The sequence below is a fragment of the Parus major genome, chromosome 4A (genome assembly GCF_001522545.3).
Source record: "Parus major isolate Abel chromosome 4A, Parus_major1.1, whole genome shotgun sequence".
NCBI classification, from domain to species: domain Eukaryota; kingdom Metazoa; phylum Chordata; class Aves; order Passeriformes; family Paridae; genus Parus; species Parus major.
The window spans coordinates 12903862-12931657 of NC_031772.1; the positions used below are offsets into that span (position 1 = coordinate 12903862).

Consider the following 27796-nt stretch of genomic DNA (forward strand, 5'->3'; position numbering starts at 1 on the left):
GTTCATCCCAAGGGAGGCTCCTGCTCTCCCTAGCAGACACCTGTCTTCTAGAACCAAGACAATTAATTACTCTGTTCATTATATGGAAGTCCTTTTATGAAAAGTGGTACATATTATTATGGCATCAATGTCTGATACCGTTTTAATACAAGTCTTAGTGCAAGATTTTCTCCCCTCTCTGAATGGGGAATGAGTAAATATAACTGCCCTTCTAAGTGCATTTCACTCAGGAAGCAAACCTAGACTTTCTGCACCAAAATACCTAAGCATCACTATCTTATATGAGAGGGCCAAAGCTGCGAGGTGGATGAGAAGCCATAGCAGATTGAAGCCTCTGTGCACATAAAATTGGGACAAAGAGCCATATGAGTCATGATTACACATGTGTGCATAATTATATGTTACCCGGTAATTATGTGGAGAAAGCACTGTCCATCTAGACCTACAACAGCTACCATGCACATACACAAAGCATCTACACACTGCCTTATTGAGGAACAGGAAGGGAACAACTTTTTTAAAAGAAATATCATCAAAGGGGACCAAAAAAGCTTATGTTAAGGTATGATTGACAGCTGCCATAATGGACTGTCATGTCAAAAGAACTGCCTTGCTAATTCTCTTACATAATGAGCTAGTTTGATTGTGTACCTTTCCATCAATCTTACTGATATCTTGGCATCTAAAATACAGCAAAACCACTTAACAAGGTCTCTTTAAACAGGAAAGAGGAGGGATGTTTCTGTGTATTAAATGTGATGTGGAGGTTGCTATGGTAAATTTGAACATGAGAATATTGCAGTACAAAATCCCATACTGGTGGCTAGAGATGAGGCTAGCCATGCCTCTAGGTTTTTTAAGAATACTTGGATTGCATCATTGAATCAGTGGAAAAAATATGGTTCGGTGCCACTTTCATGGTAAGGATAAAAAAATGGTGTCTTTTCTTTGTGTGTGTCTGTAGATCCCCGGGGTGTTGATGAGTATCCAAAATGGGTTGTAGTACGTTCTCTCTGCAGCTTTCAAATAGGGGGCTCTATCCCCCAAACTCCTTCAGTAACTAGGACTGGAAATATATATGCATTTCTCTCTTTTTTTTTCTTTTCACTTTGTCTGGTTGTCACAATTACATAATGCTGCCAGTTGTAATCGCAGCTCAGTGGTGTTGTTAGGCAACTCGATTAGCTTTAGTTATTGAATTGAAAATTGCCATATAGGTGTCTACTATCTGGCCTGCAATTCTGGTGATTATAGCTTTAACTATTGGCACTTGCCTCATTACCTGTTCTCCGAGTTCCCATTTTGCTTGCCAGATTTATAATCCACAGAGCCCATTGAGCTGTGAACTGCTCCCACCCAAGCAATTGGAGATTAATTGCCAGCTCTACTCCAGGGTCCTGTAGCAGAGGGGGACTGAGCTGCTCATCAGAGTGAAGTTAAGTGTATAAACATTTACTAGGATTTACTGTTCTCTGGGTCATTTCATGTTTCCTTTTGAAAGAAATTCCATGAGAAACCTACTGATTTCCCAGCTCCATACTGACATCTCTTAGAACATTTTTGCTGTTTCTATTCATTTATTATTGCAAAAGTACCAAAATAAGTAACACACTACAAGCTCACTGATATCTCCACCCTGGCCCATAGCACACAGGAGCTGCCACCACCATTATGCCTACTTTATCCAGTGCCTTTGGAGTTATTTATTGTTGTTTATGCTTGTTCTGTTTCTCTATTTCTTCCTATTTTTTCTTGCTCACATTTTTAAATTTTAAACATCAGTTTAACCTATGCTCCCTTTTCCCTTCTGGTTTCCTTTTTCCTTTTTCTTTTTTCAAGAAACATTCCCATCCACAAAGTATCATTTTTTGTGTGTACAATTCCATTGTTCTCCCTTCACAAAAATCAAACTCTCTGGAAGACAAGTCCTGAGCTGACTGAGTACAAACATTGATCTGACTATTCAGTATTAACCTCACAACTGGAGTTATTTTCAACCCCCTCAAACTTCCCTCATTCCAGAACTTGGCTGGTTTCAATTTTCAGGGGGTTTGTGCAATTGCTAACAACATTAGAGCCTTCTCTATGCTTTTGTTTAAACACATTTAACAGGATTCTTGACTTTCTTCAACTCAAAAATATTCTCCTAAGGCACCTCCCGTGGCTCCAGAAATCAACCCCATTCTATGTACAGCATCTCTGACAACAGCAGCAGCACAAATTCTGTCTCACCCAACCAACCTCTACAATTTTCACAGTCAGAAATACCAGCCAAAAAGAAACAAATTTCATACATGAAATATAATTTCTCAAGCTTTGTCAGTGCAAAACTTGTTTAGCTGGGGTTTCCCATCTCTCCTCATTGATTGCTTCCAGCCCTCCACTGCTCCCTCTTATTCAGCCTGTCCTCTCAGCATTACAGGCCTACAGCATCTTTTTAAGCAGCACCCAGGAAGCCTCAAAAGCTTTGTCTCCTTCGAGGACACTCCCTTATTTGCTACAGCTGTTGCCAACTTACTGCTTTAGCTAATCAGTTAGAATTGCACCAAGATATTTAAAAGCTTGTGGCTGTACTTTTTAATTTCATGGGGGTAGAGGTGACTTTGTGAAAGTGTGAACAGATAGGGGGAAGTTACTAAGTCTGCTTTATTGACTTTAAATTTCATTGCTGTCTCTTATTTCCTTAACACTTCTGATAAACTTTCCCCCCATATTTTTGTATGTGTTTTTTGTATGTCTGTTATGGTTACATATTTGTTCAGTTCACTTATGAACACCTTGGTAACATATTCATCCTCTGTGTTCCTGAATCCTGCTCCAGCCAATCCCATATTCAACAAAAGCCTTGCCCATTCTGCATGTATCAGTTTAACATGAGTAAGATATTTACATAGGCACTGGGAGTGAAATTCGGGGTGGGAAGAATATTTACGTGATGAAAGCACATGTTACAGATTCTGTTCAGCTCTTGATTTCTACCTCTCACAGGCCTTCTTGGTGATCTTGGATACTGCTTTACTCCTTTATGACTCAACTTCCTACCTGTAAAAATAGTGGGGATACTCTGTTTGGAATGACCAGTGCTTATGAAGTTGTAGGGAAAAAGCAACTAGACCTGAAAGTAAATAGAAAGATAAAAAGGTATTTTGCTCTCATCTGTTGGAGTAAGTTTTCTTTTCCACCTTCAGAGTACTTGAAAGTGAAAAAAAGAATTGTGTTTCTCAGTGGGCTAAATAATCTCAGTGAGAGTATTTCTCCATTTAAAAAAAGTGTCTCTCATTTCAATTTGTCATTCAGGGAATCTGGTTTTCTGGTTTTTTTTTTTCCCCCCCCACTTGTGTATCTGTTCTAGCTTTGTTATCTTGAGTTTAAAAACTTTTCCACTCTTACTATTCTAATGGTTTTGTGTTCAAAATTCCAGACATCAGCAGTATATGACTCGTAACACAACATTTAATATTTTTTCAAGTGTATGTTTCTCTACAGGGCTTTTGAAATTGTTTTTAGTAAGGGCAATATCTTGAGATAAAAAAAAAATAAAAATCATGGCTGTTTTGCTTTACATTACCATGTAAAATCACCTTTCTACTTTTTTGCAGTTTTGTGGTTTCTTCTATGACAGTACAGATTAATGGATGCATTTTTTGTTTCTCAGAAAGATCCATAGTGTGGAAAGAGAAGCCAGTGAGAAGCCTCTGATAAGCCAACTCTCCCTAGAACAAATGCTCTCTGTTTGGAAACATCTGCCTTAAAAGATACTACCTGTTTGTAAAAAAATACTACTAATAAAGTGCTCATATGTCAAATATTGTAAGGAATGTTTAAAAGCTTATAATAAACATTCCTTGTAAAGTAACTAGGTTATAAATTTAAGCTGAAAATAATATTGAAGAATCAAAGCATCTGCCTCTGTGGTTGATATGACAGAATGGTGCATGTGGAGCCATAAGCACATTATAACATTTGATATTTTTAATCAAATCCCATTTTAAGATGTGATGTGTGTTACTCCACTAAAGGTCATTTTAGTTACAGTAGCATTAAGGGTTTTCAATAAAACATTTTAAATGCCAGTTATATAACCGCTTTTAAAACATTTAAATGACACATTGGTTACATGACCTGAGCAAAGGATATTTTCTCAGCACTTTGATATTTTTTAGCTAGATTGTCCTTATGGAAACATTCAGTTCCATAATGGCCTCAGGTCACCCCATAATATGTGGTATAGGATTTTTTCACCAAAACAATAATTGCTAATGAAGCCAGTGGTGATGGAAGTTCAGTGACATAGCAGAGGATGGAGACTGCAGTCAATAATAGCAGCAGACACTGGCCAGTACAAGAAGTTCATCAGCACTATTCAAGGACAAAGGGATGTAGCAATAAGGAATAAACATGCACAGTCTTAGCACTGCATGGACATTAGAAAAAAATAACTCAAGGAAACAGAAGTTTTTCCTCCTCTGCATTTCCAAGAGTTTTTTACCATTAAAACATGCTAGAGTATAAGATATATTTAACATAATGCAAGATTGTAGGATATAGTTTCAGGACTTCATAGCCAGATGCACCTGGGCACATACAGAGATATACTACTCCATACTTCTCCTGTGAGATGAACAAGCTCCACATGATGTACAGGACACTCATGCCAAATCTTATTATTGAGGGTAGACAGCTATTTCCTGTTAGGTTGTATACAGAAAGATATGAGTGGAGCAGCATTGTCAGCTGTCATTGTCATTGTCATCTCCCCTGCCAACTCTTAGATGCTGGACCTCATTCCCAGACCCAGCAACCTTTTTGACTTGCAATCCACACAGCATATCATCAGCCAGTCAACAGGACATATTCTCTGTTCCTTTAATTTTTTTTTTCTCACATTAAATTTTTTTACTTACTTTGGGCTTGGAGTTCTTGTGGTTACAGCCACCTATCCAGCTATTCCTATGCAATCCTGGGCTGTGGATCATGGATGGGGTTGGCAGAAAGTTCTAGACATGCTTGTAGACTTCTGCACCCTCAAAGCAAAACATTATTTTTTTTTAATAAAACGAAAATATTTCTTGCAAAACTAAAATAGCTGAGCCATAATTAGCTGGGATTTGAGTTAAGGCACAAGACTTCCGTCTGTCTGTGACAGCATTTTTGCTAATATTAATAAAATCAGTTTTAAATCATAGAAGAGTAAAACACAGTAATTTATACACATAAGAAGGATTCTTGAACAGCTTTGATTTTAAAAAAGGAATTTTGACAAAAGATTAGAAAATAACATGAACTCTATATTTTTTGTCTTTTCAAAAGAAAAATAGCAAATAAACCACTTCAGAAACTCAGTTTGACAAACATGGAAATTCAAAATCAAAGTGGATGGTCTCTCCTTAATTTACGTTGTTATGAAGAATGGGTACAATGGTCTCATTAAAAGGCATAGAATCAAGCTTGTGTTACATGGCTTTACTCAGTTTTTGCTGGCATGTAAGCAGTTTTTTTTTATATTTGATATAATTTTGTTTAAGTATTTTATGACAATACCAATTTGCATCCTGCCTGTTTTATCAGCCAATAGCCCACCTTTCTGCACCCGCTTTTTCCAAAGCTGTTCTTCATTACAGTGCAAAATGAAAACCTTCTGTTTCCCATTGCAGTCATCCTCAGCTGGGCTCCACTGCCAAGTTACCCTTTTAGCACAAGTCCACCCTGGTTTCTGTTGCTGCACGCTTCTGTCTGCATCAAGATTGCATGGCAAGGAGGGCCAGATTTGGTTCACTCACTGTGTATCTTAATGGCAGCATCTACTGGCTGAGAGTGAACAAACAGTGCAAAATACTTGTAGTAACTGCCAAGAACCTCACTCACAGAGACATTCAGAGTGGATCTCTGCATTAATACAACTACATGACACCCATTCCCCTTTCTTCCCCATGTAGGCACTGTCAGTGTTTTCCTCCTTCTTCCCTTACCAGGCAGCTCTTCATGCAGTATGAGTAACATAATTTTGGTTGATCTAGGAGACTTTTTTCTAAACAGAAGGATAATTGGGGTGATTTGGAAATATACCTTTTAGCCTAGTATGTTATCTCCAGTGATGCAGAACAGAGCAAAAAGGATAGACTTCCACCTCAGCATTTCAACATTGTGGAAGCAAACATAAACCTTTAATGTTAGAGTGCAAACAGCAGCCACAGAGCTCTCCTTGTTATCACTGCTGACTGCTCTGTTTGGGAATTGCAGGCTGGGATGACTGTATCCCTCTCAGGCCAGAGTTAACTGTATTACACAGTCAGAAGCCTTCCTGAACTCTGTGACCATCATCCTCCACAAAAGCATGAAGTTAAAATTGTTTCTCTGAATTCAAATGGAACCAATACTTCCCAGGAGACAGATGAGCTTTTCTATACTGAGAAAAGAACCAGTGTCTGGAGCTCTCGTTTAAAGTTTTCATTCAGCTACAGGACAACACCAGCAAAAGCAGAGACTGGGCACCTGCTTTTTTTCCTTGAACAGCCCTGAATCATAGAATTCGATATTTTATATAAAAGGGAGCTTTCTGTTGCTCTTGCATGCAGCTTTTTAGACTACACAGTCTGGCTCAGGCAAGAAGACCATGCTTATTCTTCTTTGGAGATTTTTAATTTTTACTTGTAGCTGAATCCTCTAGGTCAATTGTATCTGCAGGGGTGGGAGAGGAATTTAATTGCTTTTACTTCCTACCTTCATCTCAGGGTGACCAGTCCATTAATAATGCACAAGTAACAACTAGGAAATGCATGGTAGATTAGGGATTAATTGATATTTGGAAAGATTCCAATCCACATTTGAAGGAAAAGGTTATGCACTGTAGTCCAGCTCTAGTTATGTGTTTAATTATGTGCATTTGATTATTACTTCTTACAGTCCTGTTTCTTCTGGTTTTAGTTCTGTTTCCCCCTTTCTTTGGCCAACAAGGCTTTTACAAAAATATCCTTGGTTGTTTCTTGCTAGATGCATTTGCTATGTTTCTGATACACACCACCCAATATCAAATAAATACATATATTCTGCTGTATTTTTCAGTAACCATGAGCTTTTCTGCACTGACACCACCCACAGTTTTGTTATGAAAATTTGACTTTCCAAAATATTATTGATTTCTCCTCTTGGATGGTACAAGATTAATAGATTTAGAGGCAAAAGTCCCTCAATCCATTCACTGAATAGGTACTGCAAGCTTGCTTCAATGCCTGCAGATGTCCTTCAGCACATCACTTTTAGTTAGAAACATGAGTGAGGCACTTCTTAAATCAACAAGGCACTAAAATACAGGAAACAGATGGGTAATTCCAGTGATGTCAGGGCAGGAAGGTATGATTTAGTTGGTTTGAAAAGCACGAACCTGACAACTTGATATGCTTTGCCATAGAAATGATAATGACTTCAGTAATTTCTTTAGCCATTTTAGAGGCTTCAGAACAGCTAATACTGACACCTGTAAAACCAGTACCTACTAGCATCAGAACTTGACTCTAGCTGTCAGGAGCAAGGGATGAGTGTAAAGAATAGAAGATCCAATAGAAAAGATATATTAGGTTCTTTTAAGACCTTGAGAAATTCACCATCTTTTCTCAATGCTAGTTATTTTAAAAACAGACTAAAATAAGGAATGTAACATAAATGTCCAGTTACAAGCACTTTGATAATGTTAGGTGAATTGGAAAAATACCTTTTGAAGACCTCTGGTGTTACAGCAGCTTTTATGATGGTATTTGAATTTGAGAGTAATGGATTCTTCTAAGCTGCTAAAGCCAGGCTATTTGAGTTTCAGGGCTGCTAAATGCACAATACAGAGAATGTAAAATTTGAGTAACCATCTCAATTTAGGACTAAAATGTCAAAGGAGAGGTAGACCTGTGGTTCATGTTTGGTACCATGAAGTATCTGGAATGCTAATCATGGAAACACTTAAGTACTTTTGCAATAAATTGTCCCTTTGGGAGCAAAGCGAGACTAGTTACAAACGTCTGACAAGATACAGTAAATGAGTAAAGAAACAGTGATAAAGACTATTCCTTTGCAGTGATCGGTTGGGACTGGAAAATTTAATCTCCTGAGCTAGTAAAGGTCACATCACAGGTGACTTTCATAATCTACCAGTGAGTGTTCTGCACTGCCAATGCAGTTCTGTTTTAATTCTCTCCTTGACAGACCAAGGGAAAGGGAAAGTCGTTGAAATGTAAGGAGTACCTCAAGAAGATGACGTGGAGGAATCTCTGCTCACCTCACCACATAACATGGTCATAACAGCTCTGAAAATGCCACCTTTTTTTTCCATTGCAGGCTATCTTATTCAAACACCCTTTGTCTAAGTAGTATGAACAGTAAGCAGAATATCCTATATTACAATATTAAATTTAAAAATATGCTTTTTACAACTATTGTTAAGAGCAGTTTTCAAATCCTTTAGTATTTTTCACGTATAGAGGTATTTTGCTAATTCTGTCTTTTTTAACGTATTTGGTGAACGTTGTCTGAGTTTCATCTCTTAATCTAGGAGACTTTGCAAGCACCATTTTCAAGCACTGATTTATCTGCTTGGATTCATAAAATAAATGAAGAATGAATTATAAACTGTAGTGGTGCCACAATGGGGTAATTATGCTTTATTATAATTAGAATCTAAAAAATATTTAATTCAGTGGCTATCTACCTGGCTGCACTTGGCCTAGTTTCTTCAAGTACCTAGAGATTCTGCTGAAGTTTTTGTTTGCTCAATCTGCCAAATCCACAGAGCTGCATTCTATGCACAGCTCTGGCTGCAGGCACATTTTCAGCCAAAATAATCTGAATTCTCTGGTCATAAGCATTTGCATAAAGCCTGTGTTGCTTTTATACAAATCTGCTGTACTTTCCATGACTTCCAGGCTCTGCACCTTGCTGTGGTTGCAAGGTTCCCCTGTAACATTTGAGGAAAGAAGACTCTACAAGCTTTCATTTCCATTTTAATTTCCACCCAATCTCTGAAGGAGCCCAGAGATTGTCATGTGCAAATCTCCAGCTCCAGTGAGTTTGCTGACCAAGAATCACAAAAAAATAATGAAACTTGTGAAATCATCACAGCACAAAGCAATACAAGTTCTTTCAAACAGAGGAACCGAGGAACCTAAAGAGAGTTCCCTTACCTTTGGTGAAACTCCCAGCTATGTGGTTTATGTCTGTTTTCAGTTGTGCCCAGCATATCTTGAATTCTGCTGGAGAAAGTGATTGTAGTTACCAATCAAATATATATGAGTTTCCCTCACAGCTTATTTTTCATTTTAGTTGGCAATGATCTCATCCCTCTCAGAACCAGTTACATATTGCCTTGGAGACCACAGGTTATCTAGATGTTGCTAGGATGCACCATTGCCTGATTCTCTCTCCTTTTCCTCAGCCACGTTGCCCACTCTCTGTGCTGTTAATCCATTTGGATATTGCCATTCTGTACCCCTATGCTGGGAAGTTCCTAAACAGCCGTGTTGCTTACCTTCCCTCTCATGGCACTGTGCTTATCTTGAAACACCAAACATATAATATTTGCATGTGCATTAATTTTCCCTAGGTGGGCTGTATCAGCCTTTTGTGGGACATGTTGCAAACAGACCACAAGTGAAGTTGATGTGAAACTAAGAAAAGCAGGTGGATTGTGTCATATATGGATAAATTGAGAGGGGATGTGGAAGACAGAACAATCTAAACTTCTATACAGTCAGTGCAGTTTATCTGATTGACCTGTATTACTACTGGCAGCAAAAAGCTCCAGTTGGGAAGCCCTTGTTGGTGCTGACAGCAAAGGGAAATGGAATGAAGAAACCTGAATGAACTGAACTGAAAAAAATAAGTTGCTCAACTACCTTTTTCTTCCTAATTGTCATGTTTCAATATAACAGAATAAAGTGACATTTAAAAGGGTAATGTGCATTTTCTTCAACGACTTGTTGAAACCCATAATACAGTATCTTTGTAATTTACTGGTCATATGTACACAATATAAAAGATCAGGAGCAGAGTACTATCACTATATTTAGAGATAATGTTGCTTTTCTTTCATAGGCTTGATATAAACTTCGATTACCTAGCATTTCTTTAATTTGCTGCTATTCAAGAAAACCCTTAGAGCACTGCAGCAGGCAATGCCTTTCTTCAACATTTGCATCTTTTAATTTGCATTTTCTAATTTCCCAGACTGCAGCTCCACACCTACATAGGCTTCTCCTGTGGGAGGGAAGAGAATATATTTCAGTATGAATGATACTGTTTTTCTTCTCAAATAGCTATAATTATTAATTCCATAGATCTACAAAAAAAATCACTTTGCACTGTTTCACTTAAGTGTGTAGGGTTTTTTACTAACTAACATCAGATGCCAATTTATTGCTCCACTGGTACCCATTCAAAATAGGGCAGTCAAGCAAAAAGTTCAGACTGCTCAAATGACTGGCTGCTGTTCTCAGCAGCCTGCTTGTGCATTCCTTTCATACCCCAAAATGACACTGAGTGCAAGAGGAGTTTGGTGCTTTTAAAGGAAGAGCCATTATGTCCATAATACATTAAACTCTACATAGCACATTAATGGCAAGAATCTAGACCAGTTTACTCAGCACTGCAGACTATTTACTAACCAGCAGGGACCAGTTTAGTCAATGTTTTTAAACATGTATTAAACCCTATGTTGTAGGAGCTGGGGGGTGTGCCTGTAGCCTGGGTGGTCCATGTTTTAAATCCCACTGTTCCTGCCTTGGATGGGGACCTCAACCCAGATCTCTTCCACCTCTTAAGAGTGTCAGGCTCTTCTGAAACTTTCAGAAAAGGCTATGACAGGAATGTCCTATAAAACAATTCACATGGCAAGTGACAAATTTGGGACATCTCATCAAGTAATTCAACCGCTGGTATTTCACTGCATAAAACACAAATTGTAGCAGTGACACTGGAAGAGGCTGAGAGAGCCTCACAGCACTCAAAAATCCTGGCAAGCAGAGCACTTCTGAGACCTAAATTTAATTCTATATGCCAGATTTAGCAGAGGGACGTTTAGCTTTCCATTTCCTAGAAGATGTCCAATTAGCAGAAAAACAAAAAAGAAATGGTCTCTCCCTCACTCTATTTGGTAGAGAAGCATCAGCTTCCTTTGAGTACCAACCTTCAAGAGAAATTTCAGAATCCCAGGTGACACCTATGCACTCAAAGGCCAGAGAGCTGTCCTTCCCTGGGGCATCTGCTCCTGTCTCACCCACCAGTTCCCCTTTCAATATAGTGACTCCTGGGACTGTCATTTTTAACTTCCCCACCTGGTCCAGCTTTGCAGGCAGAATAAGTGCCTAAGCTGGATTTCTGTGTCTCACACAGAGTCTTGCCCCTGAAAAGCCTGTGAGGCTAAATTTGAGGCATGACACAGAGAAAACAACAAGCAAAATTAGACCTGGAAAAGAGGTGACAGCAACAGGGCAATGGTTTTGCTCAGGAATTTAGCCAAGTACTAATGCTTGTCTGTTGGAGAGTATCTGTCTCCAGAACAACTCCATCCACAGACTGAGGTAACAAATAAATTAATTATTTACTTGACTTTTTCTATCCAAGACCTTGAAGAAGATAATTTATAAACACATTGTGTCTTCCCAAGACTGAAAGTTTGCTCACATAATAAGGTGGGGGAAAAAAGAGCTTGGAAGACTTTATATAACAGTACCATCTTGCGACACCTGCCATAAGAATATTTTATTTGTCAGTCTTTCCTTATCCCATGTCTCTTGAAGACTGGCTAGGTTACTTCATCAAAAGGCAGGAGTAATAGCATCACTTCAGATAAAAGAGAAAGAGGGAAAAGTGCTGTACACATCACATCACCTCACAGTTACACTAACCAGACACCACATCTATGAAGGGTTTACAGACATGGCAATCCATGTCAGCTGCAGGTCTTCTCAGGTATGGGAAAAAATGTTTCATTCTTACATGGTACCTATAATTCAAAATGCTGTGTGCAGATTAATTGATGGATTGTTCTTTATGCACAACAATACACTGAGTCAGAGAAAGATGAAATAAATAACAAAGCACAATATTTAATAGGCACAGGAATTAGCAGAGCCATAAACAGCACTGAATTCCCAGATTTCAGAAAAAAACCCTTACTCTAATGCAACTATATAATTTCCCTTTCTTAAAGTATATGCTTCAGACATCAAATTCTGCTGTGCACACTACTGAGTATATCATCAACTCTTTGCAAGTACTGAACTGAAAAAATAATATTATCTATAATCCCAGTACCATGTCCTAAACCACTAAATCTATTGCAATTTGAAATTTTCATATTTAACTGACTTTGGTAAAGATAATTCTGAAAGCTACACTATCTTGGTATGACTAATTAATGTGTAATAATAATGAAAATCATGACCAATAATGCTGCAGTAATAAGGATTTAATCCTACAGATCATTTAATAAAAGCACTTCGATAATTATGATTATTTAGTCTTACAGTGTGTTTTTCATGTTAGCAACATCAAGTACCATGATGATTAATAAAGCTAAAGAAATAAAGAGATACAAAAAATAGCAGGATTATGACACTGCTAATATGCTGAGCTTATGTAATAAACCTTACCAAATGTAAAACTGTAAGGGAGATTCTCTTGGGAGAGGGGGAAAAAAACCCAAACCCCTTAAGGCTATGTCAGCAGGGTTGAATTGACCTGTGTATCACTGTCATTTCCATTGTCACTCTAGCAAACAAAATAAAATACTAAATAGCATTTTGTGCTATTTGGTAGAGAAGCATCAGCTTCTCTGCTAGGCATTCAGCTGGTGTAAAGAGGTGCATTGGCATATAGGAGATTTGCTGAGCATGTGGCCCAGCATTTTCAACAGTCTGCATAAGCATAAGAAAATACCTAACATTTCTTGTCCATGATGACTTCAACACCCAGCAGAGGAAGGACAAGTACTGTCAATGCTCATTGCATCAGAGGATGCGATGTCATCCTCTGATGACAGTGGATATACTTTGTTACTTAGCTAAGCATTGGGACTGGGCATACTGAAATCTTTTAGGGGCTTTTTTGGCTGCAAAGAAGTGCCTCTTGCTTTCCTTCTCTGTTCCCATTCCTGCAGCTAAGCCAAAGGCTTTGGTATGACCCAAGTTAGATTTTTCATAGATACTCATAGCAGGTCAATAGATAAGTTCACCTGGTCCAAAAAAGGGATCCTTTTAGCCTACAAAGCATTGCATAGGCAGCATTTTGCCAAAATAGCTTAGAAAGGAAATCACCTGAGCTGGCACAATTTATAGCATCAAAAGAAATCTTCTGCAGGATGGTTTACATAATTAGAGAAGTCTGGTTAGCAATACAGGCAGTTTTTATACACAGTAGTCAATCCTCATCAAGAAGTTTTTACTGGTTTGACTTCCCCAGCAAAGTCTTGGTAGTAAAGATCAATTTTAAGAGATCTATTCATCAGCAAAAGTCTGTCTTGGAAGGTGAAATTACTTGGGTTGAGTAACTTTCTACTTAAAAGAGTCCCCTGAATTTATTTCTACCGGGCACACATTGCTCCTGTAGCAATGTGAAACAAGGCAGAAATGGGTTATGGGATGCACAAGAGAAGAGAGAAATCCCAACAAGGAGGTATACTGAGACATGAGGTACAGATGGAAATCATCCACAGTGCTCATGGTCTCCACAGCAGTGTCCACATGCTGGAGCCAGGGAAGTGAAGAAGGGAGTACCAACCTCAGGTATGAGATAGGGAGACAGGAGCAAGTCTTTGGAAGAAACGCTGAAGGAACCATTGCAAGGAAATTCTGCAGTTCTTTCTCTTCATAATCATATTGCTCAGGCAGTGTAGGAAATGACTGCACAAAGATACAAAAGAACAAAAAGAGATGCTGGGTAAACAGAAACCCTCCGATAAAAGAGAAGCCCATGGTCAGAGAAACTACCAGATGGTAAGAAATAGCTGGCATGTTTTGAAAACACACTATATAAACACTGTCTGAAGTTCATTAAAATACTGAATGGAACCAACCATCTCTTTGTTAAGGGGATGAACAATATTTGATTCCAAATAACTATCAAGAGTAGCCTCCAGCCACAGAAAGCAAATCTGAATAGGAAGAGATCTTAGCAGATCCAATACAGGCTTTCTACACTACTGGTTGATCCTTCTCCAAACTAATTTAAACAAGTTTATATTTATATTTATTTATAATAAAATATAATTATTATAATATCTTTATAATATTAACTATTATTTAAGTTTATATTAAACTAATATAAACAAGGAGAATAAAGGGCTGGATGTTTCTCTGGGGACAGTCATATTTTCTAACTGAAGAGTAAATTGTGTTGAATGAGAATACAAAGTCATAAAACATCATCAGGCTATTAGCTAGGTAAGAATTGTCGAGAAGATATAGTGCTCCACACTGCATTCCTAGTGTTACATATGATAAGTAGAGACAATAGAAATCAGTGGGAAGAATTGGCATGCAGTAATTTCCTTCCCTGGGCCTCCTGCAATTTGCAGAACTCTGCAGAATTTCTTGAGCTGCTTGGTCAGCTTTCTCTTTTGCTGAAATATACTTGGATTTCAATGCTAACTACCACTGCTACAAAAGGAGGGTAGTTATAAAAGGTTGTTTTGCAAAAATATTTATAAATTCTGCAGCTTTCTATTTTTAGGTGTTCAATTTAAGGCTTCTGGTGGCTGCAGACATCTGTCTTGTCAGAGATTTCTCTGTGCTGCTAACAGAAGTGAAGACTTAGATTCATCATGAAATGGGAATTGGGACTTTGATTCTACAGAAAATAGAACCTAGAGGAGAATCATAAACACACACACATTTTCTTTGCATGTAAATGTTTCTATTATTCTGATGCCAAGATGTTTTTTTGCCTTTTCTTTTATATACCTTTTATATAAGTTCTATATATCCTCAATATTCTTAGTTGTAATTCCTTAAATCTTATAACTTAGCATAACCCTAGTATTTTGTTAGTCCAGGAGACCAAACATCCTAAAGGCCTCATAGCAGGATGCCAGAAAACCCTAGACTATCTTGGGAAACCAAGGTCTTCTCTAGAACATATCCTGTAAATTAGAGATTGGGCCAATCCAGGGGGCAGTTCCTCAGATGGGGGAATATCACACCTTTCATCCAGGCCTCCCATTGGGGCATCCTTGTTAGATATGCTAATTTGTAAGGTCTATAAATTGTATAGGCAATTTATCGTGTGTATGCATTGTGGTGCATTCCAACTTGGCCAAGTGGTCCACCAGTAAGGATCCTTATTAAAATACCAAGGTAAAAACCCCTATCCCTTAACTGTGTATGGCTTTTAATTTCCTTAGACCAGAATAAGGCATCAATTCCCAGGATTGTTCAGTAATTTAAATAAATAGGAATTTTGTTAGGATTTCCAGTGGGATCAAGATGGAGCCTGGCTGTAGTCAGCAAGAGCTTTCAGGACACAAGGAAGCCTAGAACTACAGAATGTATTTGTATGGAAAAGACCTCTAGGATCACCAAGTCTAACAGTTAACCCAATACTGCCAAGTCTATCACTTAACCATGCCCCTAGGTGCCATCTACACATATTCTAAGTACCTTTAGGGACTCAACCACTTTTCTAGGCAGCCTTTTCCAGTGCTTGACAACCCTTTCAGTGAAGAAATTTTTCCTGATCTCAAACCTAAAGCTCCTCTGGCACAACTTGAGGCAAATTCCTCTTGTCCTATTGCTTGCTACTTGGGAGAAGGGACCAACCCCACACCTGACCACCTGACTACAACCTTCTTTCAGGCAGTTGTAGAGAGTGATAAGGTTCCCCCGAACCTCCTTTTCTCCATGCTAAACATCCCCAGCTCTCTCAGCTGCTTATCACACCTGTGCTCCAGACTCTTCCTTAGCTCTGCTCCCTTCTCTGGACACACACCAGCCCCTCAATGTCTTTCTTGATACATCTTTGAGGGACCCAAAACTGGACACAGGATTTGAGGTGTGGCCTGAACACTGCTCAGCACAAGGGGCTGGTCACTGCCTGAGTACTTCTTCCCACCCAGCTTGGTGCCATCCACATCTGAGGATGGCCTCAGTCCCCTTGTTCAGATCATTAATCAAGATGTGATAAGAGAACTGGCCCCAGTACTGAGCCATGTTGCACACCACTGATGACAGCCCCAGCTGGATGTAATTCCACTCCCCACCACTCTCTGGGCCTGGCCGTCCAGACAGTTTTTTACTCAGTGAACAGTGCACCCATCCAAGGCACGAGCAGCCACCTTCTCCAGGGAAATGCTGTGGGAGACTATATCAAAGCTTTTGCCCTTCTAATTTTCTCCCTACATAACCTCATGAAATCTCTGTAGTCTTCCTAAATTATGTGCCCCTTCTTCAAAAAGTCATAAACTCTCCTTTTGTTCCTGAGTTACAGCCAAATCTCAGACAGTCTTCCTCACTGACTAGTCTTTTGATACATGGGGACAGCCTGCTCCTACGCTTTATGATTTCCTTCTTAAAGTATGTCCAGCTCTCCTGGACTCCCCTTCAGGACTGCTTCCCAAGGGACTCTGTCAACCAGTCTCCTAAACAGGACAAAGTCTGCCCTCCAGAAGTTCAAGCAGGTCTGTTTGCTGGACACAGATGTTGCTGTTCAGCCTGATGTGAACTCCTGAGGTTTGTGTTCCCTTTCGCTTAGCCTATGTTTCAGCGTAGCTTAATAAGCTAACACAGCTTAATATCTCTGCTTAACCATGTACTCAAGGCCAATGGTTCCCTATGCAGTCTGTCAATGCTCTCCTCAGTTATTTTACATTTCCATATAATCTGGAAAACCATCTGAAGTAAAATGAAAGTTATCAGAAGCCCATTTGCACAGTGTTGGTGCTAGAAGACCAAAGACCTGAAAGGGAAACTTTTTCCTTGAAAGATTATGCCAAATAACATTTTTACAAAGATTGGAGAGCGTATCATGCATAGAGGAGAGATCATGCAAGACTTCTGGAGTCTCATCAACACCATATTTGAACAGAAATGGAAAAGAGGGAGGAAAAACCTGCATACATATATGTGGGATGATCATCATGGACCATGTGATAGGTGTGTGGTGTGTTAGTTATGAAAATTATACTAGCTAGGAGAAGGCTTTAGAACAGCAGAGTCTAAAAATGTGATTATTCAGGCTACAAAGAATAAGAGGTGCTAGAATGTTCTGGGGTTCATGGAAAGAATATAGAAGCACAGCAACTAGGAAAACTTTTTGGAAAAATCACCCTGCTTAAGGGACTAAACTCAGGATAGTTCACAAGACAAACTGTGCTTCTGCCATCAGCAAGGTACAGGGCATGGCAGATAGAATTAAGCTCAAAAATGAGCTGGTAAAAACTGGGAGAACACCTTCCTGTCTTGGATCCAATCATGTGGTTTAAGACATGATTGGTTTTGATCAATTTGATTTGCATGCTGCAGCTTCTGTTAAAAAATCCATCATGGAATATAAAATACTTTGCTTGTTCTTAAGATTTCCATTTTTCCTTTCCTATAAGGTTCAAAAGAATCTTTTGCTTGTGCTATTTTGCTCATACCATACTTGAAAGCACAAAAATGTGAACTGTTTGTTTATCCTCAAGGTATGTGCTCTGTAGATTATCATAGTCAAGCTTTGTTGTTGTGCACTACAAAGTCTTCAACCTTGACCTGAGAGGTTGTTTTTTCCCACTTCCCCACCCTCCGAGAAAAAAAAAAATAAAGTGAAGATGGAGAAATCATTCTGTATTCTAAGCTAGTGCTCTGTCTTGCTTTAGTAAAGCCTTTGTTGTACATAAACATGTGTAAGTTTTCTAGTTACTTGTACCTGGTATTAATACTGAAGCTAGTCTGGGACTGGAATCACTGTCTTAGTGTGAGTAGAAAATCAGAAGTACAGACTCTTGTGGGGAATTCAGCAGTGTTAAGTGTATGACTTGGCAATAATCAGGGGAAACCTTCCAGGTGACATGTAAGGAATTAACACACATATATCTTACTTAAATATGAAAGAAACCAGAGTGCTCCTCTCCCTGCAGTCTGTTGGCAACTTTACCCTTACATTGAATGATAACACACAGGTGGAATTATGTCTTTCCATTAAGGATCTTTTAGGAAAACATATATAACAATAAAAGTCTGCAAAGGCTTTTTCCTCCCAGACAAATATTGTACAAATCCTAAATTCTAGGATTATTTCAAAAGAGTAAATATACAAAAATTACAAAATGTTTTCCATTTATTGGTGTGTAGGGAATAGTAATACAGTAAATTCCTGCTCCAATCCCATCTCCCAGTATGCTCTGGGATACAAGATAAAAAAAGTAGACTGTGTCTCAAAACAGGAGGTGCAAAGGTGACTTTTGAAATCTCCCAGTCCCAACCTAATTGCTAGGCAGTCCCCACACATAAGTTAGAGCAGCTTCAAGCATCAGCATCTAAACATGATTTTTGTCCTAGTCCAAAGCCCATCAGGCACCAATAGCACAGAAATATTCTCTGGGAAAAGAATTAATAGGTTCCAGAGCCATTTGCTTCATCAGCCTGGAGAAAGCCCTATTTAACTCTTTGCATAACTTCAGTATTGATAGTTTTGACCATATCTTCTCAGATATACCACAGTAGCTGCTATTCATAATTTAACAATGTTTCTACAGTATCTTGTAAAAATTTCCTCCTGATAATCCATGAGTGATTCTTTAATTATCTGAGTCTGTGAAAGTTTCTGCTTTTTTGTACTTCTACAGAAATTTAAAAGCTTTAAACAGCCATTAATCTCAGGTCTATAAATCTTAAACTGTATCTAATAATCTTGGAAAAATTTTCTCAGGCCCAGATAGACACTGATTTGAAACTTCTGACCGAATGGCTAAAGCATAAATATATCCCAGATGTTACCATGGATGTTTGTTTTGACCAGTCATTAAACCTTTATACGCACAGATACTTGGCATCAAATTACATTTTCTTAAAATTCCTACCAGAGGAAATTTGATAGGTATGAAACTCCTTTTTTCCTATGAATGCTGAAATGTGGCAATTATCAGTACATAGGGCCACTGGGTTTACACAGGACATTCACATATGAACAAGGGAAATATTTATTTATCATGAGCGACAGAAATATTTCCCTTATTTCCTGCAGTGACAGAAGGGATGGGACAAATTAGTTGAATTCTGATCACATGAGGTCACAGCTTGCAGGAATGAGTACATGGGTGTGATATTATATAGGGCTAAAAGCAGTTTGCAATGGATCTTTTTCTAAAAAAAGACTTTTGTTGACCCTTGTATTTTAAAATGAGTCAAAGATGGAAACTCAATTAGTACCAAATGTAGAAGTTAAATTGTTTCATGCTTGTAGGTTCCTATGATAAAACTCCAACTCCATCTCTATTTATACTTTGGTTATTCCATCTTCTTCTCCAGGAGGACCAATATTCCAGCACCACATAATCAGATGGCTGGCAGCTGGGCACCACTGTGCTTGATAGTCAAACCCATTAGATATGAAAAAAAAAGAAACTGTGTCAAGGAAATCTTCATCATCTATGCCCTGTATATTAAAACTAGAAGCCCCAAAGTGTGCTGCTTTTGAATTTTTGCAGGGTTACAGGCCTACAAAACAGATCAACTCTGCCAATTGTGAAACACCCTAGAGCATGCATTGTCTTTTAAAATGACAGATTAAACTCTCTATTAACAAAGCTATCCTTCTTTCCTTAAGCAAGCTGTAAGCAATTCCACTCACTCTTACAGTGAAGGATTTGGGTGCTCTTCTGAATAGCTTCCAGGATGCCCCACCAGCCTGCTTCAGACTGATTTTGGTCTTGCACCAGCAATAAATGAATCATCAGAGGTACTTTAAGTGAAGGTCCAAAATTAGGCTTCAGCTGCAGACCTGTGTGTTTTTGTGCTAAGAAAGCCTAAGTGGGGCATGCAGAAGAGCTGTGCTGGAGGGGGCCAGGAAAGGACTCCTTCCTATTTGGGTACAGTAACTCAGACACACAATCCAGTTTCTACTGACTATTTTACTTATGCCTCTGATGTCTGTCTCAATGCTGTCAGCATGCCAAGACAGCATTGGGGACAGAAAATCAGGAGAGCAAAGGCAAATATCATGTCGCGCTAAGTGATCCATGAAGGTAGATACCTGTCTCCAAAAAATTTTAAATCTCTTTAGACAGAGCTGCCTCTTTCTGCAGTTATGTGGAGTCCTCTGTGTCAAAGTGAGGGAAAGGTCCTTCTTGGCTGCAAACAGTGTATGAGACCTCACCCAGACACTGCCCAAGAGAAAAGTTCCAATTACATCTAGTACTCTCTGCAGAAAACACCTAGAAAAATCCTCAGCAGCTGCAGCAGCCACAGGCCTAGCCATGTGGGCACTATCCTCACCCCAAATAAAAAACATGGCTCATGCCTGTGGTACTTGCCCAGCAATAAACTGCTCAAAGAATGGAAGAACAAATCTGGGGGAAATTATTCTTCAGTATAATTTCAGTTGAAAGAAAATATTCTCAAACTGGTCAAGCAGTAACTCACAATCAGGATTTGAAGACAACATGATTAATTCTATCTTTCTGAGTTTGCAAACTGCTCCAGGAAGTACAAATGACTTTTTTATTTGTAGTGGACTAACTCTGAAACATAATGATGGCAGTTAAAAAAAATAAATGTTTAGTATTTCATTACCTGATAGTACTAGCAAAATATTTAGCCCAATATATGTGCCCATAAGCCCCATACAATCTCTCTCCACACGTGAAATCAATGTGTCACAGATCTCAACTCTGTTCTCCACTGACTTTGTACGTGACATTTTGTATGACACAATCATGCAATTTCAAGCCAAAAAACCAGTCAGATTTGCCATAAAATGCTGCAGATGGAAAACAGAGACAATGGACAAGATATTATGAGATACACTGAATATCATAGTACAGTGTGGCCCCTGTTCTGACTACATTATTCTTGTTCATATTTAATTAATAAAAAACTTTATCTAATTTCCGCAAGGTTTCCAGCCTCTTGCAATAAAATACAGCCCTGGAATCCTGACATCCTGCAAAATTCTGGTTGAGCTGGGTACTTAGAAGTAAAAATATTCATTTTTAAGACAAAGCCCAAAGACCAGATCACACTAGAGCTTTAATGTTTAAGCTATTGTAAACAATTTTGGAAAACAGTTTTGAAGAAGGAAGTGCCTGATTTGTCTACCAACATCTTTTGAAAAGCACCAGGTTTTGACCAATCTGTAAGACTAATGTAAATCAGAAGCAGTCTCCTTGAAGTTAACAGAAATCAGATTCCAGGCTCATAAGCTTTTGAATTTAACTATCTGTCATGTCTGCGAGGTTACAGCACAGACCTAAAAGAAGGTATGGTGTAAGATCAATGTTAAGGAAGGAGTTTCATTTAAAAGACCGTCTTTTCCCACCAGACATGATAGGAGATTTATTATTCCAATATTATTGTTGAAACTAGAAAAGAGATTAAAAAAAAATCAGGAACAAATATTTTCATTTTATGACTGTGAAGAACATTTCATACTGTAAACATATCTTGGTCTATAATATTTACTCACTAAAAAAAATAAATTTCAATACAGTCCTTATTGCTAGCTCGGCAGAGTCTCTCCAGAACATTGTGTTAATGATTAATATGAAGTCAGTGGAATTCCACAGTTGTTGAGAGTCTTGTGCCCAAGAATGAACTGCATTGCTAAATCAGCAAAGACAGTTGTCAAGGTAACCTCTATGTAATCTATTTAACTGGCTCCCAAAACACCAATCAAGGTCAGATAACGCACTCAAACACCATATGAACACACTCATATGGCATAAAGCTTTGTATCAAGACAGCAGGGAGGAAAAAACCTCATTATGAAGCAGGGGAAAAAAATAAATTCAGTTTTGAGAAGTGTTAATTGGGATTGCAGTTAGCTTTGTGGGGAAATCATGCTGCTCATCTGAATATGTTTTATCTATAGTAGAAGTAATTTCAGTCCAGTTCAGTTTGAATGGTAATATCCTTCTACATGTGTTAAAAAAAAAAAAGGGACAAAAACAACCCACCCAAAAAGTAAAACCAGCCACATATAAATTATTAATTTCATTTATTGTTTTATTAATGCATGTCTGGCATCTACACTCTGATACAAAATTCTCATTTTGTTTTCTCTGCAATAGATTACTGTGTTACTTAACAACAAATAAAATGCCAGCAGCATCTCAGAGCTCGGGATACAGCTCTCCATGCAACACAATTCCACAGGTCCTGTTCCCCTGAGACCTCTCTCCTCCTGTGGAAACTTTCCAGTCAATTCTGTAAAGGAGAAGGATCTATTTGGAGTTACAATCTGATGGGCACCCTGAATTTTCAGTTTTATTTACTTGCTGTGAATTCAGATCTCTCTAGCCTAACAGGGGCTGGCAAGAGTCACTGGGTTCTGAGCTGATTCTTATTCCAACAATTGCTGCACATACAAATCAACATCCTTTGCTTGATATTTACTGCTTTGCTCAACATTTACTGCTTTGCTCATCCTGGAAGCAAAGAACAGTAAACGTTACGAGAATTAAACAGGTTGTCTGTTTTCCTTGGAGCCTTCATACCCTTTATACCCCTCTGCTGGGAAGCTACAGTACACCACAACTTGTTACTTCTACTCCTGAATGAATCTCAACAAATATCCCTATGCTGCTTCAGTAAAAGTACATACCAGGGAAGCTATTTCCTTCCTTCAGTTATTCCCTGTCAATATCATGGAGCTGTGCTAATTCAGGACCTTGCTCCTGTTCCACAAAGATGCCAAAAGGTCTCGCTGTGGAAATAAAGAGCTAAAATTAACAGCTCCAAAACTGCAGAAAGCAATCACAGTAAAGACTATATAACATCTGTGTGTTTAGACAATATCTTTGGACAATGTCATTCATATAAAATAAAAATTGTTCTTTAAGGGCAAAAGGACTGTATACATCATACGTGTACATCATACATCATTTGACTCAGATGTGATCCTGAGAATCAAGAGTCACCAGTAACTGCTTAAGTTCTAGACATTTAGTATTTCTCAGTGTTTCCTCCTTTGTAACAGTGTGTGAGATCTGTTTGCCTCTCTGGGATCAGTGCAGTGTCCAAGGGCTATAAAATCATGTACTAGATTAGGAAACAAGGAAGACATTCTAGTCATCCCCAGTGTGGGAGAGTGTGATGGTGCTACAAGCTGCTGCTTATCACGTTGCTACTGAAGGCAAGCATATAGGCAGAACTCACAGTCACAGAACTACGCCAGGACTGCTCTGGATCCACTAGGCTGGGGATAACAAAGCTGCTAAGCTGCCTCCAACTTACTTGAGAAAGTCAAGCTTCAGGAGAAGACAAGCTATGTTGGCTGTCACAGCGTCTCACCGTACAGATGTAGGGCATATGTGTACCCGCAGGCACCCACATGGTGCACCCACCCACACCACACATCATGGTTGGCTTTGAACACATGCTCTGAGTTCCATCTCAGGGAAACAAGACTAAAGGCTGGGAAGGACCTAAATGTTGTCTGGATGTGGAGTCAGGATAGATGAAACATGAACAATTTCATTTGAACACCTTAAGGATCCAAATATAATTCACAACATTTTTTTGTTAAAATAACCATCACCATAAAACCTGAACACATTACCAATACTCAGGAATTCACCATGGCCCTATTAGATACATAAAAGCTGTGGGCCCCATTTTGAGGTGAAGAAGCTAAAGAGGATGTGGACTAACTGATTTTCTCACTGTCTACAAGATGCACATGGCAGTCACAGGTGGATGCCAAGAAACCCTTAAACCCCAGCACAGATGAAGCACTGTGGTCTCTTGTCTTTAAAAAAAAAAACACAGTTGAGAGCTCTGAGCACCCACAAAACCTGTTGATTTCAGATTTCATCCAGAGGTGAGAGCATTTGCACTTGTCAGATGTGTTAGAATAAAAGGAAGGAGCTCGTGTATCTTTTCAAGCTCCAATGACTGTGGCTGATTTAACAAGAAATTAGAAGGTTGTCTCTGGGTTTTGACATGTCAGACTCAGAGACACTGACAGCTAATGAAGCTCTGAGACAATTACAGTGACTCTCCCATGATGAAGCAAAATCCACCTCTGCATTACTGGGGCACCAGTGTAATGGAAGTTGAACTATTCATAGCATATCCCCTTTTGTGCTACTACAAACACTGATATGACAGTGCAGATAAAGAGGAAAGAGGATGAAAATTGAAAGGTCATTTCTTAGACTGATGATGTCAGAGATGCTGTATACAGTCAATCAATGTAAGAGTGGTTCTTGTCTGGACAAACACGTGATAAGCCAAGTTTCAAACTAACAGGACTGTAAGTATATATTTGTTGCCATGCCTAAAGTAACTTGATATTTCAGCTCTCAGAAAGTGGTTTTGGATTCACAATGACTTCAGCTCTTACATGCCTTTGAATGTGGATCTAGGTTACTTTTGAGTTAATTTTGTTACATAAACAGAACTCATTTAATTTCAATCAATAATCTGGCACTGTACCTTTTGTGTGTGCATGTGTGTGTGTGTGTATGCAGGCTTTGTGTTTTCTTTATTAATCCAAATTAGAATTGTAAACATGGATTGTACCAAAACCACTCTTCTTTGGATGCATAAAATTGCTCTTATATTTCTAGGAAGTTCTATGCAGGCATGAGCACCAGGTAACAAGACTTTGCTCTGTGAGGGTGTAGCACAGCCAGTGGAGGCAATGCTGACAGGAGGTACCATGCACTTCCTACCCAGAGACAGGATAATGTAGTTCTGTGGACCACCTAATATAAATGTACATATGGAATATAAAGCAGGATGGTTCTACCATCTAGCCACAAAAGTAATTTAAAAAGCCACGAGTAAATGTATATGAAACCATCACAGTTACTGCACCACCTCTATTTTGCATATTATTACAGTAAAGTCATGGTTACAGTCATTTCAGTCAGCACTCCCTTTATGGAAGTAATTTCTGGAGGTCACAGCCTGAAAGCATGTTTATATCTGATAAAAAAACATCATGCCTGGAAGTTTCTGAGATTTAAAAAACCCCTCAAAACACCACCCCCCATCCCACAATAGCATCAAAAACCTATCTTGAACAATACTGTGTGTTGAATTTATTAAACAAAGTTTTTAAAAGGGGACTCTTATTTTTTTCTATTAACTTTGAAATACTAAATTTAAAGATTTAATTTGCTTATTCCTAATCCCAACATATACAATGGAAAGCTCTGAAGCAGTACTGTCCTGGGGTGACTTTATGATGCTTGTATCCCCAGTTGCCTGGTTTATGTTACATATTAAGTTCTGCATCTTTAAAACTGGCTCTGAGAATGAAAGGGGGGAAGAAGAAGCGCACAGTTTGTATTGAAAATAAAACATCACTCCCCTGCATCCTACTCCTGGACTGTGGTGTCTGCAGCATGGACAGTCAGCAGGACGGAGGTTCCCTTTGGTTTTTAGTTGGTTTTAGTTAGCTGAGGCAGAGGAGTTCCGTGGACTTTTTTTTCCCCCCTTGGATCTGTTCAGACTGGACTGAAAAACCCAGACAAACCCTGGGAGCTCATGCCTGTGGCCCACTGGGGCCTGGGCCTTGGCACTTTCTGGAGCCGGAGGGACTGATAAGAACCTGAGCGAGCTGAGCTGCACCACATGGAAAAGACTTTTTTTCCTGGATTTGCCATTTCATTGAACAGTGAGAGGTTTTCTTGTTTAATACTATTCAATTTCTGTGAGATAAACAGCTTTTTCCACTTCTCTCCAAGGAAATCTCCTTTCCCAAGCCAGTTGGGGGGAGGGACCGCTTGGATTTGCTTTCTGAGGGGGTGCCTTTTGGAGGTTCTCTCCCAAATTTGCCCTAAACCAGGACAAATTGCAGGTGTGGTTTCCATGCATCTCCCACTTACCCATACACTTCAAAGGTACTGTTTGAGCTGTGTTTAAAACCTTTGAAATCTGGAGGGGAAGGAATCGCTACAGACCCAGCTCCATGCATGCCATCAGGATCAGCACTTGCATGTAGATTCTCACATCTCCAAAGGAACATGAACTAATCCACACAGTAAGACAGGATTTACAAAACAGACTGTAAACAGCTCCTAAGATAGTTGTTACTGCCTCTGTGTTAATGTGTTTGCAAGATTAGTATTAATTACCCAATAAGGAATATATCTGTTTTGAGACCTTCTACTAAGTCTGTACTTAATATTAAGCAAATCACATGCAAATGAAAGAACATATGGTATACGCAAGAAAGTATTCAATTATTTGTATGTATTTAAGGGGTTTATAATAAATAAATAAATCTGTCCTTGCAGAATCTATTATAGTACATATTTATGTATCAATGAATAGTGATTGGATAAAGGATATATTCTGTGGGAGTCAGCCTGACTAAGACACAGGGTCAGACAGATTTCACCTCTAGTAAACTGAGCCTCAGTTTTAAGCCCTAGGAAACATTCGTTACCTCAGGATGAGCCTGAGTTCTCCTCCCAGGAGCCTTTGAAGTCGACATAATTAACCCAAGTCTTGTTCCTCCATTGGCCAGTTGTGGTTATGTCTCCAGAATGTTCCTCCCCTCAGGTTATATATTATTGTACCCTCCTTTGTTCCTCTCTTTGGTTGGTTGCCCCCATGGAGTTCCCTTGGTTACTGTGATCGGCTTTTGGGCATCGTCCCTATTTTCTTCTATTCCTTATTAAAGTGTTCTTTTCCTGGTGTGAACCATTGTTCCCACTCCTAATTATTTTCTTGTCACCCTCTGCCCTGAAGTCAGGGGACCTATAGGTTTGTTGCAGCCACCCTCACTGGGACAATATTCAATACAGACATTCAAGGTTAAATAAGCAATAGAAAGGTGATATGAACTTATGATTGACAATACACTCAACTTAGCCACCTGTGATTGTAGCTGTTTATCTTTTGTATAAAGAATGGTGAGTACAATTATGCAAATATGGGTGCCCATCCAGTCCTCCCATCCTCCAACTTTATCATTCCTGGCTTAGGATTGTGTTCTGAACCTTCTTAAGCATTCTGTTTAATAAGAGAATTACAATATTTTTCTTAGGTAAACAATAGAGGAAAAAAAACAACTGATAGAAGAAATCTAGTATAAAGAAGTATCATTTCACTGCAGCCCACCAATCAATCCTGACTTTTACCAGCTGGGACCCCAGACAGAGACTCTGACACCCCAGTTAGGCACTGTTGGGGGTTAGGTCTCCTTCCTTTAGTTCTGGCTAACCTATGGAATTTTTATCCATTAGTTGCAGGGAAAACCTGACTGCTGGTACTTGGTGGGTGCTTGAGAAGCACAAAGAGTTTGGCCAGGCCCAGGGGGGGGAGGGGGCAGGAAAATGGGAGGGCGGGGGCAGCTTGCTGGTTTCCTCAGCTTCAGAGGAAGACACTTGCTCGGAGCTCTTGCTGTGGAGGGAAGCAAATTCGCCATCACCCAGATGGAGCTGCGGCTTCTCCTTCCCTCTTCGTTGGTGGGCTCGCACCCCCTGTCCTGCCGGGACGTGTGGCAGTGCCAGGCACCGCCACGGAGCTGCTGATACACCTCAGCCACGGCCCAGGATCTCAGCTCATCCCTGCTGTTCCAGCTGAGTGTTCCTCAGAGCCCCACAGGAGCACCTGGACTGACTGTCCAAGGGGGTTTGTGAAGCAAAGCCTCTCCTCCATCCCTTCCC

At 39.2% G+C, this 27796-nt stretch overlaps 1 protein-coding gene and 1 long non-coding RNA gene across 2 annotated transcripts in view; one reads left to right on the top strand and one right to left on the bottom strand.

Moving 5' to 3' along the window:
* LOC117243684 overlaps window positions 1–27796 on the bottom strand; it is a 166722-nt gene that overhangs the window by 12158 nt on the left and 126768 nt on the right. The window contains exon 3 of the mRNA XM_033514147.1: window positions 9165–9230. Within this exon, the coding sequence (XP_033370038.1) occupies window positions 9165–9230 (66 nt within the window). The remainder of the gene's footprint in view (window positions 1–9164; window positions 9231–27796) is intronic.
* On the top strand, window positions 1903–4821 carry LOC117244351. The gene is made up of 3 exons (XR_004497275.1): window positions 1903–2877; window positions 2989–3141; window positions 3656–4821. It is a non-coding gene; the product is annotated as an uncharacterized LOC117244351 (long non-coding RNA).